This window comes from Melospiza melodia, chromosome 10 (genome assembly GCF_035770615.1).
Source record: "Melospiza melodia melodia isolate bMelMel2 chromosome 10, bMelMel2.pri, whole genome shotgun sequence".
Classification (NCBI taxonomy): Eukaryota; Metazoa; Chordata; class Aves; order Passeriformes; family Passerellidae; genus Melospiza; species Melospiza melodia.
In genome coordinates, this window is record NC_086203.1 from 31,182,965 (window position 1) to 31,203,972 (window position 21,008).

Below are 21,008 nucleotides of genomic sequence, written 5' to 3' on the forward strand. Positions count from 1 at the left end.
GCTCCGCCGCCCCGCCTATCCCGTCCCTGGCAGTACCCGCGGAGGGCGCGCGCTGTGCCCGGGCCCGGCGGCGCGAGGGGCGCGCGGGCCGTGAGGGGAGCGCGGGCCGTGAGGGGCGCGCGGGCCGTGAGGGGCTCGGCGGGTCCCGCGCACCGCAGCGACAACTTCGGGGCTACTCAAAGCTTTTGTGTTCACGATGAATTAAAACCTTAGGAAAACCTCTCTCTCCTCCCAGAGAAGTTCCTTGGAGTCAGTAAGTTAATGAGATTTCTTTTCTATACCAGACCCGGTTAAATCTCTCTCCTAAGATAATCACTGTGGTGAAAGCAAATTGCTGTTTCTCCCTAAAAGATAGTAAATTATGTATTTGGCTTAGAGAGCTCCTGTTCAAGAGAAACTTAAATCAACTTCAAAATAAAACTCAAGAATGCAGTTATATTTGTAATTCACTTTAATGGTAGAAACCTCATTTAGCTACTAGTATTAACCGCAACAATATAATATCACAACAGCATTTAATAAAATGCATAAGCTAAATCATGCACTGCAATACTCTATATACAAACACAACAATGCAAATTCCTCTTTGTGACTGAAGACATTGCTTGGATATAAAATTTAGTTTAAAAAAAACCCATGCTATTGTTTTTAAATGCTATCACACACTATAATACTGATTTCACAAAAGAAGCTGTGAGAAATGAAAAACTTTTGCAGTTTTAAAATAAACAATCGTTTTCTAAATTATAAGGAATAGACTTCCAGAAAATATCCCAAGGAACTGAAAAATGCTTCCTTCTATAAAAATTTGCTGTATTTTAGGAGCTCAGCATTCCCTAGTATGCCAATACAGATACAACTGTGCAGTTTTCAGTTAGGAAACTATGAACACTGGCTTCCAGTGTATTTCGGAGTACACATTAATTATTAAAAATACTTGAACATTTGATCTTGATTCCATATATGGAAAATTTAACATTTACAGTCGGTAAGTAATATGTTTTCTTCTTAAAGACTGTGCTTTTTTGTTTTAAATTTACTTAGTCCTGCTTTAACCCACAATCATGAAAATACCATAAAGTGGACCTGTGTTGTATTATTGCAGAGCCTTTATTGCCATTAAATTTGAGCACATTTTGTTCTTCAGAATACAAACAATTCAAATGTGGATATAACACATTTGGTTTCACTGAACTTTGCCTTTTCTTTTTTTTTTCCTGAATTGACAGTTGAGTTTTTAAACAGATTAAATCTTGCATTAATGCCCCAATTGGCTTCCTAAACTTTAAAACTGTTCCTGCAGAACAGTGACCTTAATAACTATTCACCTTTAAAGAGAAAAGCAAGCATTCAAACACCACCAATTGTCCAGACACCAAGGAAGGAACATCTGTCACAGAAATTCCTGACATTAATTTACACATTTTTCGTGCTGAAAATCTTAGAAATAAGGGTTTGAAATGCTACAGGTTTATTCCTATATTTGAAATAAAAGCTTACAAATGCTCGCTAATCAATACACCAAGAAATAGAACATTCTCAGCATTTTCCAAAGCAGACTTTCCAAAATTTCCTCAGACTTGTGGTTCACTTTAATAATGCACAAAGTTAATGTTATTTTGATTAGTGTCATTTCATTGGATTAAACATACACAAGTCTTTGCCACAGTGAGCACAGAAGGTGGAAATAAATGCCCATAAAATTCTATTTCACCTTTTTAATGACAGAAACAACTTGCTGAACTACTGTCCTGCATGGTCCGTGAAATGCTTTTTTTAAAAAACTCACAGTTAACAGATTTACTTTATGGAAGGCTTCCTTTTTAGCTTCATCAAAAGAGAAGAAGCTTTGATAATGTAAATGTTTCATTATGAATAAGAAATAGTCTTACTTCACATCTCATTTCCCAACTGTGTGTCCATGTCCCACATGTGGGTCTGTCACAGGCAGTGCAGGAGCTGCACAGATTGCAGACCTAGGAGAGGACAGAATGTGGCAAGGGACATAGTTTGACAACTAAATTAAGAAACTAGCTGTGTTCAGTTTAGGCTGGAAAATAAAAATAAAAACTTTGGAAAGTGAATATACAATTGAAATGCATTGTGAAAATCCTGAAGATGTCTTGATACTTGCTAAGAAATAAACTACCTGCAGTGTCCCTACTGTTTAATTACCATTGTACCAGAGCTGCTTTTTCACTGACCAGAGCACACAGTCTCTATCTCACACACATCTCTTCATGAGATCACTATGACAATATGACTATTGATTTCTTAAACAGCATCCATTACCTCCTCTTCTGTGTGCTGCAGTTCAGTGATAAATGGCAACTTGGTTTACTTTCAATTAGCCACAGATGAAGACTTAAAACAAAAAAATCAGTCTCTTACCAAGCTTCACAAAAAATACAACTTTACAAAAGTATCTCAGGAGGGCTGGAAGAGAATGAGTATATAATGAGCAGGGAAGCATTTTCTATGACTATAGTTATTTATTCCTTGTTTTAAAAAGGCTCAATTAACTATTGATTTCCAGACCTCTATAGGTCAAATGAGAAAAGGTAAAGAGAGTAATGTAAAAGCCAGAAAATTAATGGAATATATTTGTCAGTTCTGAACAGCAAATAGTAAATTCAGACTGGTTTAGAAAAAAGGTGCAAAGCTCTGAAATTTGTGAGGATTCACCAAATTAGGAAGCTATGGTTTAGCAAATGAATAAAAAATTTTAGCACATAATAGATGAATAATGGCTCCATATCTGTACATATATACATACACTACACATTTCCTATACACTGTACAGAAAATATTTAGACAGAGAGGTATAAGCATATACATTCATACACACATACATACATACAGCTATTTACATATGCATCATCTGCTCAAGTGAGTTCTAGAACTGAACATGCAGAAATGCACAACGGTGGGAGGCACAAAATAGACATGTACAACTCTATCAAACCCCTTAAAAAGAAAGGCAGGAATTTAACAATAATAAGCCATTTTCAAAGCATTCATGTAACAAAGAGGACTGAACAGATTGTGGGCATTAATGGAACATTACAACAGTACTACCGTGATGAACTTAGCATGACTTCACAATAAAAAACATCTAAACTTCAGATGCTTAAACTTAGAGCATCTAAACTTTACAAAGAATTTTACTTTAACTTGTAACGCCGGTATAAATAATGTTGTAATTTTTTTTTTCACAAATAATTTCCCATATGTTGATAACACTGATTGCACCTGAAGTAGGCTTATAGCATTATCTAACAAGATGGGCTAATGGCATCAAACAATAAGCCTGAACTTAATTCAGGAGTATTTACTGTTAAAATGACTCAGCAACTTTAGAATGAAAAGGTGCAAAAAGTAAATGCTTTCATTTGCTCTCCTTTGCCATCTCCTCTTGGTAATTTTTCATATAAAGCTGTTTCTACACTAATTTCCTGTCATTTAAGATCCAGTAGATGCTGGCAATTTGTCCTTCCTCTGCCCCTTCCTTTCCTCTCTAGGGTGACCGTGCCCTCATTTTGCTGATCCCTGCTGGATGTTGGGAAGTGTTAGGACTGCAGACTGTTGTGTGCTGTTGTCAGCTGGCCCATGCTTATCACCAAAGCCATCTACTGCAAAAGCTGTGCTGTATAGCCAGTGTGGCAAACCCTGGGAACAGGTGGGCATCTGCCTGTGTTTTCTGGGATTTATGCTTTTCCTCTTACGGACAAGAGTAGGTGAAAAAAACACCTGGTTTTGCACTATTAAGAGTAACAGGGGAGGAAGAGAGGGATCTCAAATAGAAAATCAACATTTTTGGTCTTTCCAGGATGGTATCATCCAGTAGATGTGTGCTGGTACACCTGTGCGTCTGACTGACCTGCCAGTTTTACTGCTCACTTCTCCTGATTCAAACAGGGCCCTGAATGGTGCTGTTAGCGCAGGAAGCTGCTTTGTCACTGCTTGAGCAGCCCATTCATTTCCAGTTCTGTCTTCCTGGTTAAACTGTATTCCTGAAACCCTGTGCTAGTCATGCTATTTGGTGCTAAATTTTTTTTTTATTATTGTCTTTTACTAATTAAACAACAGGTAATCAAGAAAGAATCCTAATTACTGTCTGAACTTTAATGGCCAGGAAAACCTACTGACACCTGCAGTATCCTGAATGAAGTAATTCAGGACTCTGTGAGTTCTGTGTACTATACAGAACAATAAAAAAAACCACACAAGTGTTTTTCTGTCTCTGCCAAAGGAGAAACAAGAGTCACGAAACTGATTTCACCTGGGAGCTTCAGCCCTGACTTGGTTTCTCTATGGCAGCCTCAGAATTTGCTCTTTGCCAAAGGGAACTGTAACGGTGATGCAGAACTGCTGGATTCTGCACACACTGGAACCAGAGCTCCTCACCAGAGGCATCATGGCTTTCTGGGGGCCACAGGCTTCAGAAGATGGTGAAAGGAGACTTGGCAAATGACGCCAACTAATCAGTGGAGAGCAACAATAGTTTGTAGCTGCAGTGTGCTCTGAAAACTAAGCCTTCTTAATGATCTAACATTTTAAGGCAGCTAAAAGAAAGCCTTGTATGACTTCTTAGAAGGATCTCTCCTTGGAGATAACTTTTTTCTCCTCTACCAGTTTCATGCCAGAGTAACTCCACAGACACCAAAAGCATTGTAGACAATTTATAAGCAATGTAAATAGGCTGAGAAAGATTACTTTTGCGCATGGTATTAGTTCTGACTCTGCAGTCGAATGTAAGTAAATAAAAGGAAGAAAAGAGTATACCTTCCTACATTTGTCAAAATTGTAATTAAAATCATTATGACAAAGCTAGTCCCAAATGCTTTTTATCTACAAGACTGAAATCCAGTTCCTTTTGCAAAAGAGTTGGAAAACAAATGAAGCACAGTGGACATTACTACCTCGTTATCATTCCCAACGTTGCCTCATTATCATGCCCCGGTCTCACCACAGAGTTCTAACATTTGTCTGACTGAATTATGAATAGTATACACATTTGCTCAGGTTGAGATAAATCTAATCAGATAATTTATAACTGTATTTCTGCCAAGTTAAAATATTTTCATTTGAAGAGCAGCAGAAATACAACCTCAAAACTTCTGAAGAGAATAAATTTTGGCACTAAGTAGAGCTTCAATGAGATGAACTTTTCCTAGAATCACTTTGTGACTGTGATAGTTTGACTCCAACTTCTTGTGAAAACAAGTTTGGCATTTAAATTTCACCTTTATGAAAACAAGCTATTTCTATATTTAATACTCAAGAAATAGTTCTTCAATAATTGCTACAATATTAAAAAACTCTCCTGTCCCATATTCATAAGGAAAAGTTTGCACTTTCCAAGAAGAAAAATAACCAAAACTAATTTAACACTAAAGCTAATAAGATTAGCCTGTTACCATCTTGCAGTCACTGTAGGAGGGATGGAACAAACCTCAGAAATTTGAAGAACTATGTCAGTGTTGCAATATTATTTTCAGCAGAGACCGTGCAAAGCCTGCTTGATTGTGCAGCTGCACTGTATGCATCACAGGATCCTGCTGCCACTGAGACAGATTGTTATGGGGAGAAATGGGCCAAGGGGAAGCAAGAGGGGAAGCACAAAGTCCTTTTCCTGGGTAGGAAATAGCCCAGGCACACACATAAGTTCAAATTTCTACAATCCAAAATGTTAGTCTTGGAATCAAAGTAGTGTATAGTTAGAAAGAGTACTTTTTGTTAATGGCATCGGAACTAAGTAGCTTGTTTCTGACCTCTGCAAGCCAGCAAATCATGCTAATGATGCTGCACAGAGGGACTTTGTAGCTTTTAGGTGGTAATATCCAAATCTTAAGGATGGAACTGCTCCATTTCATCTGTTAAATGCATGCACAACTATGGATTGCATGGTTATTACTTAGTTTACAAAAATTAATATTTTATCCCTAATAAGCTATTTAATAACTATTTGCAGAGTAAGTAACTAGCAGGGTTTGAGCAAGGATGTAATTATGTGGCCTTGCATTTGTGGGGAGTGTAGTTTATTTGTAAACAGAACTGCATGATATTCATTGTTTCGATTTACGTATGTAATGCAAGGCACACATTTTACATTTTATTTTGTGTGATCATTTTGTTCCCCAAAAACTAAAATGCCTTTCTTTTCTGAATTGTTATTATCACAAGTAATAAAAATTACAAACAAATTTTCACACAGAAAATGGGGCACTTTTACTTGAAAAATTGGAAGTTGAAATGATGTTTGTCAAGAAAAAACTAGCTGGTGTGTATTGAGATTTAAAACCAAATATTCCAATGGCTAGTTTTTGTGCTAAGGACCATTTAATTTACCATTAAAATGCCTTCTGATCTGCTTAAATAATTTTTATTAAATTCTGAAAGAAAATTAAGTTCTGTAATCCTTTTGGCAATTAAAGAAATCAAAATATTTCAATGCATTCTTCTTGTAGAAGTAAAATTTTAAATTTTAACAAAAGCAGCGACTACTTCTTCCAAGGTAGCTATTGTTTCTGATTAATCACTTTTAATTTTTAAGTTATATACCCTTAACATAAGGACTGCGCAGCAGAAGTGCTGACACAATCCCACAGCAGTTGCACTACAGTCAAATGGTTGGTACTAAAAGCTGAAGTCCAGCTGACTTCACGTGTAGAGAGCAGACTTTCCATTGCATGAACAATATGACAATTTCATTTGCTATAGCAAAAGTTGAGATAGATACAAGTGCTGTATTACAAATCTCTGCATTACTGGAACTCAGTAATACTCTTCTGAGAAAAGAAGATTCTGAATGTGCTAAAAAGAGTAACTATAGAAGACTAATGCATCCAGAAGCTGAAATTAAATAGTCTTTTGTGTAACAGTAAGTGCTACAAATATCAGCCTCCTAACAAACATGAAGTATACAGGTTCTTTTTGTTACTTTAGAAGCCTCATCTAAAGCTGCTTAAGGTCTTTTGGCTACAATTCAGACTCTGAAAAGTCACAAACACCAACCTAGTTGATGTTTCTAAATAAATATCAATAACAGAAGAAAAACCAAAGTGCTGAACTTACCATTAGATAAGTTTTGTCACATAAATCTACTAAAGTAAGAATGCCTCTAACACACAAATAATTAAAAGAATTAATGCATCTAATGTGCCAGGATCAGGTAGATGAAGGTATTAATTGCTATGACTTAAAAAAAAATCTTTGATTTTAAAATACTGAACAGCCATAATATTAAATTATAGTAAAATGAAACCTATGCTAGCAGCTAATGGCCAGTACTACTAGCAGACATATTGATGGCTCATCACTCGAGACAATTAAAAAGTAGTTCATTTTATACCTCCATGGTGCATCAGTCATCAACTGCAATTGTACATGAGTGAAAGTAAATCCTAACTATATTTTGGTTTCAAAGTGAGTGACAGGAAAGTTGAGAACACCGCAAAATCAGGAGTGCTTCATGAGGGAGGGAAGGAGAAATAGAAAGCTTTGGAATAAACTCTTGCTGACAACCAGAGGTTCTACACATTTCAGGTCTTAAATTGTACCCTGTGGCTACATTATGAGGGTGTTCAGAGTACAGAGAGGAGGAGTAAATTTGCAGCATACAAAGAGCATACTCAAAGAGCACCACACAGCTCTATTTGAAATTTACTGCTCTTCCAGTTAATGACTGATTTTCCCCTAAGTAAAAAGGCTGCCTCTTAGAATAACGTTTGTCATGATTGTGTTTGTCTGAATAAACACTTTAAGGAACCTGCATATTTAATCATTATTGTGACAAACACTTTTTTTCTTTAGTGTGGGGAATTCCTGTAGCACATAATATGACTGTACTGTACCGTGTATTACAACTGCACTAATTTAATAGATGAAGTTTTATATAATGTGGATATCTGATTTAAGAATCCACATTAATTATTTCATGCATAACATAACAGCAAGTGACTTTTTGTAGATTAAATGATTGTCTCCTTTAGCATTCTACATTTTTACAAAAATTGCTAGCATTTTGACTAAGGACATATCCATTTTTTTTCATTTTCCATACTCATAAACAGAATGTTGATGATGCTGTTGCTCTGACAAGAAGTGATTACAAAGTGCTAGTAATTATACCCTGGCATTTGCTAGACATTCATTCCAAGGATATTTTTAAATATATACATACTGTTCTTTTACTTTTAAAGTAATTTTATTACTACTCTGATATTATAAAACTCTTTTTAACCACTGATAGTTTCTAAATACAAAGCATGTGAAAAGTATGTTCAGTAATCTATGGCCTTTTAAATGAAAGGCATCCAAAATATTCCTTGTGGCAGGAAAGGTCCTATAATAGGTCTTTTAATAGCTGCTTTAAATTTTGTCAACATCAAAAAAAGACAACGAGAAATCTCTCAGGAAACTGATAACAATTGGTATTATCTGCACATACTGAAACACTACTCTTTTAACTTCATAATTATACGGGTTTTGTGAAAATTACTTCAATCCCTCAAATTACGTTGTTCCCTCTATGCAGATGTGCCAGTTATTTGTCCATTATATTCTGCTGTTTCCATTTTGAGAATGTAGGGGATTATGCTGTCAATTGGAACGTTTCCAATGAGACCTGTGAAAAACAGTTCCTCAGTGATGCTAGAGCTCATCAGCCTAAGTGCTGGCAGGCGAACTAGGATCCGGGCTAGCCTGAAAAAGAAGTTCAGTGGGTTATAAATACATGTAAGACCAGTTTAAGATACTGTATGGCTAAAGAGCTGGATCTGCCTTTATAATTACCATAATTCATGAATAGGTGTAAAGAGGCAATTAAAGCTAATTTGGCTACACCACAAAAAGAATGGTTGCTATTCTATCCTGCAAGCAAAATGAAACCTAAGTAGCTTTGTAGTTTTCCAATGAAAGGGACGTGTTAATGCCCTTTGTAGACAGAACATGTACTTACAAACACACAATTTTCTTGGCCTGCTTTTGAAATTCCCAGCTCAGGACAAACAGTGCTGAGACTAATGATATTTATGTTGATTAGTGTGAACATTTGAACCATTTTAGGAGCACAATGCTTAATTAAAATTTCAGCCATAAACAGCATAGTCCTCAGTTGCCTAGCAACTTCATGCCACATGAGATAGCAGGAAGGGGGCTGGATGTATATAAACAGAAAAAAGAGAATTGGCTTCTAACGAGAAAAGGAATTTGGGGGAATGTACTGTTAAGCATAAATATTCCCAAATTGCCCTGGTGTTTTATTTACCAAGATGTTAACAGATATCCAATACAATGAAGTGACTGTATTATATGCTAGACTTCCCATTAATATGAAATTTAGGACAGTGATGAAAGCATTTTGCTGTCATTCATATGGCAGATGTGCATCACAAATGCTAAACCAAATAAATTTTCTGAACCAGAGCCACGTAATAGCAAACCTCGAGTAGCACTGACCACAGGTGCTCTAGAAAATGCTTGAATATTTGTGGAGAAAATATCTAAGGTCCATACTGCTAATATACCATATCTTGTAAACATTAGGGCCAAAAGATTGAAACTATGCTCTTGTTTTTATGAAAATTGTAACACTTGTCCCCTATCTTAATTTCTACCAGCACTCAGTTGCTCAGAAATAAACAGATTTGTTCTCTAAACTTGTCTGTAGGGGAGCATAGAGATAGAGACACTATTAGTTAAAATACAAGACACTGCTTGGGGAATGTAACTCTGATTTTCTTCCCCAAGACACTATTATGAGAAGTAAGTATATGGAACAAACTTTAGTTTTATGGTAGATATTCAGCTCTCACTAATCAAACCAGAAGGCCTCAATTGTACATGGAAGAATTTGCTTAAGTGTATGGGATTTATTCTTTACATGAGGATGTCTTCCACAGTAAAAAAAAACATGTTCTAGTATATCTTACAGACAAAGGTGAGTAGTTCCCTGAAAATGCAGAGAATTATTGTGTTGATGAATTTTGAGTTTTGGTGGAGATTCTTAGAAAATACAGTAATTGTTTCTAGCACATAACAAACAGAAGAGCTGAGAAGTGAAAAAAAAACCAAGTTAAATAATTTCAGAGAAGTCCTTGGAAATTAAAAAAAACCACTAAACCCGGGGGAGAAAATAACTAGGATGTGGGAATTTCTTATAAACAGAAGTTTGAGAAATGGTTGTTGTTCCTTATTATATGTGTCATTGTTTTTCCAAGGGCTATAACTGACAGTTTTAACATTTTCCTGCATATGCAACTTAAAAAAACATTTCAAGGATGATAATCACCTTTTAGTTGTCAAAGAGACTTTAAAATAATAACTTGAAAAAAGAAGCAATGTGAATTAATCAGTTGAAGCAGTTATCCCCCAAACTTCTAAAAAAATAAGTCTGTTTTCTTTTTGAAACATGACTATGACAATCTCAAATCCCTCAAAAGCCAAGAAAGTACTAATAAATTTAATTTACATGGAGGAAGCTAGACAGCTATTCTTGTTTCTATATATCTTTAAACAAACCTGCTTTTATGAATTGGGTTTTAGTTCTTTCTCACCAACAGTCAGAAAAAAACCCAAACCCCGAAAGTCAAAACCATCAATGACATTATTTCGTACTTCTGTTAGCTACAGCCCACAACATTACTTTGGGTACTTTAGAGATAAATACCTATAAGTATCTTCTGGATAGGTTTTTTGTACATAGTCCTGCAATTCCATCTGTGCCTTCTCCTGGAATTTTTCTATTTGGGTTGAACTGGTCAGACCAGGGTGATCTAAAGAAACAAAACATTTCTGTAGGTCGATAGTTTCCCTATACATTGTGAAATAAATGTATTTATAAGACTCTCACATTTAATTTCAATGAAATATTTTTCTGGTATTGTGATGTTTAACATCCTAGCTGTAGAAAGGTAAACATTTACTTCCTGGCTTCAGAATTAGCTTGTTCACTTTTCTCTCTAGAGCTGTGTGTATCCATAAGAAAGTGGACAAAGATTAAGCCTGTATGTGTGCACCAGGCAATGACATAGAATTTGTTTTTAGCTTTGCCTGTTTAAATGGTTGCCTCTGTGATTTGTTTTAACTAGGCTGGCTAAGCAGTATCTAGGGTTATTTTCTTGATAGATCAATGTCCTTATCTTCTCAAGTCTGTCTCATGTTTTAATTCCAGCTAGCTCAGCTCCTCAGCCATGTTCTCAGAGCAAAAAAAAGCAAACCCACAAAATATCACTTCTCTTAGTATGCCGAAATATCTTCACTCATGTGTCCAAACTGCTTGTCCCTTGAAATAGGAAAGAGCTACCTTGAGTTTGGATCGTTTCTTGCTTTTCCAACTCAAAACCTCTAACAAACCTAACTCTAATGGGACAATCTCCCCCAAAAAATTCAAAAGAACATTTCAGGACACCAGTATCTTCTAATTAACTTTTATTACAAAGAGAAAAACAGTTACGAATGCAAAAAAAACCCCAAGCAAACACACCAATAGCAATATATCCTTTTACTTTGTATTCTATTAAATACAAAGTAGTAAATACCTTTGAATTAAAGTAAATAATATGCATTTCTGAGCAAAACCTTCTCTTTTACTCAACCTGTCAGCAGTTTTAGATTAACCTTTGTGTGTCCTTGAAACATTTCCATCTTTGCTGAAAAGACTGCCACTTCTAGTTTCTTTATCGTTCCAGAAAATCCTTAGGGTCTTCTTTGAGTAAATTTTCATATTTCAGAAACTGCTTTAGCTGTCTGCTGTCATTTTTTAGTAACAGATGGAAGACAGCCTATTTACATTCAGTTTTTGAGATTTTGTGGAAGTTTCATATACAATAGGTATTTCTGCTTATATTTCAGCTATTCCTCTTATATTAAAAATACTAAAATTGAAGCAGATTTCTTTTTGTCACTCGGTAAATGCATTGCTTCTAATCCCCCTCACCATTTACCTCGCTAATATTGCTAGCACACGGTCCAGATAATTTATTACTCATAGATTCTCAGCTGAAGGTAACTTGAGAATCTAATCTTCTAGGATGAATATACTAGAAACACCTGATAGATTTGAACTGTATATAACATGGATATGTTGCTCTGAAGTTATTTTAAGACACCTATTATGATAATCATTATGAAACAATAATTTTATCTGCAACAACTCCTCCTTGAGATGAGGAGTCTCATCTCAAGACATTAGTCTCATTTAAAAAATACTAAAGAATTTGCATATTAAGACTTATTATTTAAAAATATATGATTACTGAATTCCTTACCAGGGCTAAAAAGGACTATAGCTTTAAGGTATGCATATTCATATCCATCAATATCAAGCTTGGCCATGCTGTTACAGAACTCCTGAAGTTTCCAGATGTGTTCCATGACTTGCTTTATTCTGTCGCCAGAAAGTTTATCTACAAAAAGATATTGCTTACTATTTCATCTGAGCTCAAGCATTTCTAATATATTAACAAATAAAGTTTTATAAACCAAGTCAATGATATTTGCAAGTCTTTTGCTGTCTTGGAACCACTTAACATATAAGAATGGCCTGAATTATTATGAAAGCAAAGTGAATTTTTAAAGTCTGAGACAGACCCGGAGCTAGCAAACAATGTTAAGAACATTCTAGCAACAGAATGTTATCCTGTCGCCAGGACAGCATAATCTGCCACACCAAACCATTTCCAGTGAAGTACTGTTCTGAGCAGAGATTCTGAAATGATGCTGCATTATCCTAAAAATGGCTAGAGTGATTCTGGGAATGAACAGAAGCACAAAGCAAATACTAACGCGCTACCCTAATTTTAAATTCAAACATTATTGAATTAGCCTTTACAAAAGTGAATAGAATGTGAATGTTCTTTACAAAAGAACAGTAATGACAGTACTACTTTCTCCTCTGTGCGTACTTTTAGGAGTGAACTTTTCATTAGCTATGGTAAATAGTCTTTTTCCCATCTGATAGGGTAAATGCACTGAAATACACATACACAGATTCTTCCATCATTTGAAAGATCACATTCCTTATACTGGGTTCATAATCTATCTTAAAATTTCAATTTAAAAGATGTATTTTATTTATAGATCTGTTACGAGTGAGTGGTATTAGCTGCAAACCTAGGAAGGGAGAGATTTCTATTTTGGTAAATAGAAATCCTTATATTGGACTCCATATCTAAAACTAGTCAAGGAATAAAAACATTAGAGAATACATTAAGACTTTTTAAAAATATATAATTACTATTATCAAACTTCAGAAGTCAGTTTACAAGGGATAAAAGCCTTTCCTTGAAAAACATATTAGAAGAATTTTATTCCAGTCATAATCTCCAATGCTAGTATTTCAAATAATTTTAATTTGAATATTTTATTTTTCTCTATACAGCTTATAGTGCATAGGATTGCTTAGACTCCATGTTGCTTAAACAGAATCTTTGACATAGTTTATTATGATTTGATCTATTTTCTGGAACTGCAATAAGAAGATTAAATGAATGGAAGAACCATTTTTTTCACAGTCTTGAAATAAGAATGAAAACATAATCTACATTTCTTAAATCATTAATTGTGATACAAATTTTTAGTTACTCGAGACAGATGAAGATAGACATAATGTAATGTTTTTATTTCTGTATTAAATGGGAAAATATGGTCTAGAAAAACTCAGGAAAAGCAATTTTAGAAAATTAGAATTCCAGAGTTTCTAAGCAGCTTCATCACTAATAAATAAAGTTCTGAAATTTCTTTACTTTGTTTTGAATTTTGAAGGTATAATACAAATGTAACATGATAACTTTGCAGAATAGATAAATAACACTAATGATCCTCTTTCATTGGCTGGTTTCAGCTAACGCAGTATGAGTGTAAGTGCAGGTTCTAGAAAAAAAATATTTTTTTACAATTGATGCATAAGAACAGAAGTGGAACCAGCTGTAACAGCCCTCCCACTTACTCCTCTCCACTGCTTGGAACAAAGGTGGAATACACAGTTCTGTGCGTTGTGAAACAGATATAAAGCCTAACTTTGCACAGAACATCCAATATGCAGGTTTCCCTACTGATCTTTTCAACTCCAGGAAAGAGGCAGCACTCTGTTGTATTTTGGGACTGTCCAGGCTCTCTTAAATGAGAAAACAAACCAAAACAAACAAATACCAACCAACAAAAACCCCCCCAAAACCAAAACAAGAAACAACTCTATATTCGTTATGAAAGCAATTAAAGCATAATATCCATTAAAGAATCAAATTTCAGTCTAATTTACTTTATCATGATGAAGGTAATAAAGTAGATTAAAGCTTGATTGTAGAACTATAAAATATACAAAGAAGATAGCTGGAAAAATATTTAATATCCTTCAGGTATGGAAAAACACATCTGTTTTACTCTCCTCAGTAAAAAACTATTTTCTAATTTTTCTGTGTGCAAAATAATGACACCATAAAAAAGTATTTTTAAATGGTACTAAATAGTATTCTATAACTGCTTTTAACGGACGTGTAAATTTAAAGTAGTTTTCATGTATTATGCTGTCTTTGCAGAGTTTAAAACTGGTAGCATTGTTTTCTTCCTCCTTTTAAAAGTAAATATTATTTTCATTCCAATGAATCCTATTGATTGGAAGGTCTTTAAAGAATGAAAAAAAAGCAAATATAACAGATTTTCATCCATTCAAGATATAATCATCATTATCAACAGACCAATGTTGAATTAAAAAATAAAATTACATACATCTTGTTAAGAATGTCAAGAAATGAGGTTGCTTAATGCTTCAAGGGCACTTCAAAATACATTAATCATTATTGCATTACAGTAGTATCCAAAACCATTATACATGCAACAATATGCTTGTTGTGATAATTGGCAAACGCTGTGTTTTTACACCATAAAGAGGAGAAGGAAAGTTCCTGAAGGAAAAAGTCTGGTGTGGTTTGGAAGAGGATATCATTATTCTAAGAGGAAAAAACATACATCTGGATGGGAAGAAAACCCTCTGAGCACATCCAAGGAGTATTTTAGGATGTACTTTCTCTGTAATATCAGTCAGGCATAGAAGACCGCCTTGCCTCTATGGACACTTCTATCCCACAGATATCTCTGTGAGGACAGTGCAACAAAATTGTCAATCACCAGGGGAAAGGTAACTATGCAAGAGAAAGCTTCACCTTCTCCTGGTTACTGGTGAACAATTTAGACACTGAGGGGAAACACCTTTGGCCACAGTTATCCAAACATCCCTGTATTGTTAGCAGCACTGGTAACATACCTTCTTGTATGCTGTTCTGGAGGTGGTTGACAATTGCTCCCAGGATAGTGGACAGACTCATCACCTGTGCACACTGTGCCAGCCCTAAGGTAAACAGTTCATTCCAGCAAGCACGCACAAGGCTCGTATTACAGTCCTGCCTATAAACAGCAGAAAATCAAACAACACTAGGTAGTTTGCATATCAGCTTGGTATTGCCCTATGTATAATTATGTTATGTATAACAATTCATAATAAGGATTAATCTGTTGCAAACCTTTTTGGTAACAGGCATATATAGCATATTGCAAGTATTTCAAGAAGCAAAAAGAAATTATAGACTATGAAACCATTTTGGCTTATCTGTGAAATGGTGCTCATCAGTTCTTTAGTAAGGTATCAAGCAAGCATTTAATTTCTACAAATTAATGCTTGCTTTTGATTTGGATTTAGTTTATGTACCCACAGTAACATCAGATATTGTAGTTACCCTCCCTTCTGCCATCTTCTATTTTATTCTTCAAAACAGGGAATATTGCATAGTCTTCACACATTTTAAAATATTAATTAAAAATGAAAAAATATTGTAACTAAAAAGTTCAAAATATCTGGAAGCATTCAGATGAGTGCTTAAATTCATTCAAAAGCAAACCATTCAAACGGAGTATGTCCATTTACCCAAGAGCTTGAAACGCAGGTATGGACCTAGCCCAGTGCATAGAGAGGAAAAGGAGTCGTGATGCTGACTCACAGATGTAGTGCACATTAAGGTACTCTGGCATCGGACTGGGCATTGTCAGCTGCAAAAAATAAAAGTACAGTACAACACATATAGTTCAGACATAAACTGGTTTTTATCATTGGTGAAATAACCAGCAAAAACATTCAAAGTACTCTCATAGTCCATCACAATCAACAGTGCGACAAGAAGTTGTCAAAGGAAAATTGTACTAAATAACTCATTACTACTGGCAAGGAATGTAAATTGGGAATATGAGACAAGAAATTATGTAGGAGCGCATACATCTTAAGCATTAGTTTGTTTAGTCAGACATTTAAAGAAGCACCTACCTTAAATGTGACATGTGTATCTGTAAGTAGGGGTCCTTCCACTTCAATAATTGGTGTTGACTGATCTCTACTGATTACATGAATATTCCCTCCTCCTGTAGGATCCATCCCATCTGCCAAGTTATGAGCTGTTGTACCATCTGTGGTATTAAGTGCTTTAGCCAAAGTATCAAATGCCCTAAAATATAAGTAAATGATGAAAGAGTGCTTCCTTAGATCTTAAAAATTTCACAGTGCTCAAATTAAATGCTATAAAATATTTCAACTTAGAGGCAACATACACAAGAACTCTTTAGGATGACAGAAGGTCAGATGTTTCATTACAATTTGGTCCCTCTATACTCTTTGGGCATTAATAAAACAAACAGATGTGGCCACATACTGCTGGTAAAAGATCTCCTCTATAAGGGAAGGATTTCGTACTGTAAATCCTGCTCTGACAGTTTTATCCTAGTTTTGTACTAGTAAAGGGGCCTTGTGCTGTACTGGTTGTGGCTGGGATAGACTTAATTTTCTTCACTGTAGCTAGTATGGGGCTATATTTTGGATTTGTATTGAAAACAATGTTAATAATACAGAGATGTTTTTGTTATGCATAGCAGTGCTTGTGCTGTGTAAAGGCCTTTTCTGCTTCTTGTCCTCCCCCCAGTGAGGAAGCTGGGTGTGCATAAGAAGTTTGGATCTGACACATCCAGGACAGCTGACCCCAACTGATACAAGGATTATTCCATACTTTGTGATGTCACACTTGTAAAAAGAAGGGAGGAAAAAGAGGAAGTGGGGGGATCTGAAGTGGTAGTATTTGTCTTTGGAAGTAACTGTTGCACATGCCCCAGCCGTGCCGTCCTGGAGGTGGCTGAATCCCTGACTGCCCATGGAAGGCAGTGAAATAATTTCTTTACATTGCTTGTGTGTGTGGCTTTTGCTTCACCTATTAAACTGTTTTTATCTCAACCCGCAAGTTTTCTCACTTTTGCCCTTCTGATTCTATCACCAGTCCCACTGGACTGAGGGAGCAGCTGTGTGAGGCTTAGTTGTCTGCTGGGCATAAATCTCAACAGTCCTCTTGCACTTAGCATTTACTATTCCCCCTTCTCACAGATTCGGTGAGGATTACAGACCAGATGTATTCTGAAGAACAAAGTCCCTCTTCCTTGTCCCCATCCTTGATCTCCAGCTTTTTGGAACAATGGAGAACAGTGTGGTTTTCTTCTAGACAATATGCCTGAATTTCCTTTCCCTTAAGATGAAATATAGGCAGGCATCCTGATCTCGCAGTATACATAGAGCCTTAAAAGCCTTATGACAGTAACACAAGAGAGACTGGTCCCTGGTCTTCTTTATACTCAAGCTGTTGCTGGATCATTACCCAAAGAGATCACTGTAAATTCTCTTTGGATTAACAGAGCTTGAATGTAAAGAAGAATTTTTTATTCCAATTTCATACCAGTGGACATTGTTATGGTATTGTGCTTCTTTGCCATTTTTTTGTCAAGATGTTTTTTTGGGAGAGGTATTTTAATAATTTTTTTTTCTGCTTTAAAGAAGGAGTAAGAGGTTGACATAAGCTGACATTGCAGTGTCAAGTATCTTAAAATATTAATTCACTTCACTTGAAGAGTTCAAATGAAAGACTTAGCAGTCTTACTTAATAGAAATAAAGGAGCATTTTCCTTCTCTGGGTACAGTATCTTGTTTTTCTCATGTGTGGAACTATCCATTATACTTCCTTTAAACCCAGTCAGCCCAGATGGACATTAATTAATGTCCTTCTCGCTCTCGTGCTTTCTCTCTCTCTCCCCAGAGAGGTGTTTTCCAGTCAGTGTAGTGGGCAGACTGGTCTGGTATTTCTTTACTGTCAGGGTCTTTTCTGTGTAAATCATTTTTCTTATACCTTTTGTTATTAATGTTGTGGCTATTACTGTTTCATTTTGCTGTTACTGTTTGTTTGCTAGTCTCATTGCTGTTCCCAGTAAACTGTTCCTGTTTCAACCTGTGATCTCTGCCTTTTGTGCCTCTGACTGGAGACAGAGGGGGAGCAAGTAGCAGCATAATTTAAGTGTGAACATTAAATTGGAGAATACCATTCTTAAACCACGACAGTTAAGCTCCTCCTAAAAATCTTCTTTTTGAGAAACAGTGGACAATTTTGAGTCCAAGTATGTTGTCTATTTAACCTATACTGCTAAATTCAACCAATCTGCTTCCCCACACAAAAAACACAACCAAAAACACCCAACAAAAAAATCCCAGCCTTGCAAATCTCAAGCTGTGCTGGAAATTTTAATATTCCATGCTCCTTTTTCATATATTTTTCCTTAAGAAAAGAAAGACTTCAAACTCTTTCTAAATCTACATTACCAGGAGATTTTATGGCAGCACAATTTCAAAAATAAATCTGCTGTAATACAGACTCTTAAAGAGCAGGGCTTAGGGCACAAGCATTGCGCAGGAGAAGCTTACATAAAATACATCTGTGAAATAAAATGGCACTGAAATGTTGCTATTCTCAGAGTCTTTCAAGGTCACAAACAAGTAATTGTTAACTTTTCTGAGAACCAAATCTGGTCTAGCTTTAGAACACTACACTTGTTACACAGGACACAGTTCTTCACAAGAGGGCAAGAGCCAAAACTGATTGCTAAAGAGCTGGTATTTTGTTTCAAAGTAGGGGCAGTCTGGCAATCTATACTGTGTCTCATGCAACAATGGCAAATTAATTTAATTAATGAGTACAAGGATACACCACATAGAACACAAATTACTAAATAAGGTGTAAATATGAAGGCATACCGTGTAATCTCACTTGCAGATTGCTCTTCTTGTTGAACTTCAGAAGTATCTCCATTATTTAGTGACTCACTGAGATTAGCAAGAGATGTTACAACATTTGCTAGTGTTCCTAAGGCACCCTGGCTTGTTTCAGCCTAAAAAGGAAGCACTGTTTTAGTAAATCAAAATTATAGTTAATATGTATAATTTCCCCCTCATTTTCAATCTTTTTGTTCCTTTTCCCCTATGCACCTTTTCCTTCTTCCTGAATGCCAGGAAGAACAATGGTTCACAATTATCTTTAAATAGGATTTAAAGATAATTATCAATCCTAGTCACAGATGAGACATCATATTGAGAACTAACTGTAGGTGACCTTTTGCAGAAATATGCTTGCCAAAAGAAACCACAATCCTACCGATCAATTTATTATATCCATTCATACAGTTCTTCACACTTATCACAACCTTATCTTTTCAAGAGCAACAACTATTTGAGACTATGTGCAACAACTGTTTGAGACTAATAGATAAAGTAATCTGAACAAATTAATAGATATCTCAGAACTGAAGAGAGACAGTAATACCTTGGAATCAGCAGCTAGGAGGACTGTACCATCATCCCTGATCAAAGGTTGCTGAATATTCACAAGCATTCCTGGATCAAGAAGACCGGCTGACCTGTTCAAAAGCGTAAGGCATCTGATGATCAATAGTATTTTCCATTAATCAGAAGCATGTGTAACAACTCATGAGATCATAAAAGGAATTACCAGCTTTTAAATAAACAATTTAGTGAAGCTTACAGTTTATTTAACAGGACTTAAGTCTTTCTGAAACAGTTCCCAAAAAGTAGCTTGAAAGACAGAAAGACTGAAAGATCTTATAATTTCCAGTACAAAAACAACAACAAGAACTTCCCAAATGCATATCTTCTCATTTTCTTTTTGTTCTGGTTTGGTCTGCTTTAAGGAAAGCTGTTGTCGTCTCATGCTCTCAGAAGTCACCTGGTAGCTTTAGTTTTATATTAGACTTAGGAGGAAGGCATAACTCTGTATTCCAAGCAAGACACTGGCCAGCACTAAATAAAAGTCATAAAAATATTTTTTATATTCCAAATATAGTCAGAAACAGTCACATAATCAAAGCCTGCATAAAATCTCTGCTGCCTTTACTTCCGCTGTTTTTTGATCAAATATCCTCCCCCTCTCCTGTATCTAATTTAGGGAGACAGTGGAAAGTCTTTACAGTCAGCAAGAAGTTTACTTATGTGATGCTCCAAGTGTCTGTAACATGACAGCAATGCACACAACACAGGTGCAAGGCTGCAGGACATTACAGTACAAGGGGTCCTACACTAACAGCTATCATAGTGAACAAGCACAGGCAGCAAATTATCGTGCATTATGCAAATCTACATCCTACATAAATAACAGAGTGGTTCTTAATGACTATAGTAGTGTTTATAGGTCTGTAATGGATCTGTAGCTCAAGGAAATTTTTAAGAAGCAAATGTCTCTGTGAGTCTCTCTTTCATGTCTCTCTTTCAAACAAGAACACTGAAAAACAATTCTCCAAGAAACCTGCCCAAACTTCCTAACTGCAGTGTCATTTGTTCAACAAGGAATATGTATATGAAAAATTAAACACACACACTTCTTCCCTTATGAAAACTGAATAAAAATATCCAATTTTTTACATAGTTCTCAACCATTCATAAACTACAGTTTTAAAAATGTCATATATCACCTAGACTTCTTTTATTCTATTCAGAAAAGAAAAAAAAGAAATCTTGCCTTTGTTTGTAATGATGTGCATTTTCACACCCATTGCCTAAGGAGACACCTGAGAGTGCAGGAATTGCTGCAGCAGTAAGGTACAGGAACCACTTTGGAGTATCTTCCATACAGTAAAAGGAAACT

At 35.7% G+C, this 21,008-nt stretch overlaps 1 protein-coding gene across 7 annotated transcripts in view; it reads right to left on the reverse strand.

Annotated features, from left to right (window-relative positions):
• Nucleotides 1-433: 433 nt before the first annotated feature.
• The window catches only part of NR2C2 (nuclear receptor subfamily 2 group C member 2), a 37,572-nt gene continuing 16,997 nt past the window's right edge, over nt 434-21,008 (reverse strand). For 5 of the 7 annotated variants that reach the window (XM_063165114.1, XM_063165107.1, XM_063165109.1 and 2 more), the window contains 8 exons: nt 19,674-19,767; nt 19,109-19,242; nt 16,316-16,493; nt 15,923-16,044; nt 15,266-15,405; nt 12,273-12,410; nt 10,673-10,778; nt 434-8,706 (listed from right to left, as the gene is read on the reverse strand). In XM_063165114.1, coding sequence (XP_063021184.1) covers nt 8,532-8,706; nt 10,673-10,778; nt 12,273-12,410; nt 15,266-15,405; nt 15,923-16,044; nt 16,316-16,493; nt 19,109-19,242; nt 19,674-19,767 — 1,087 coding nt within the window. In that variant the 3' untranslated portion in view covers nt 434-8,531. The remainder of the gene's footprint in view (nt 8,707-10,672; nt 10,779-12,272; nt 12,411-15,265; nt 15,406-15,922; nt 16,045-16,315; nt 16,494-19,108; nt 19,243-19,673; nt 19,768-21,008) is intronic. The other 2 variants (XM_063165111.1, XM_063165112.1) reach the window with 2 other exon arrangements.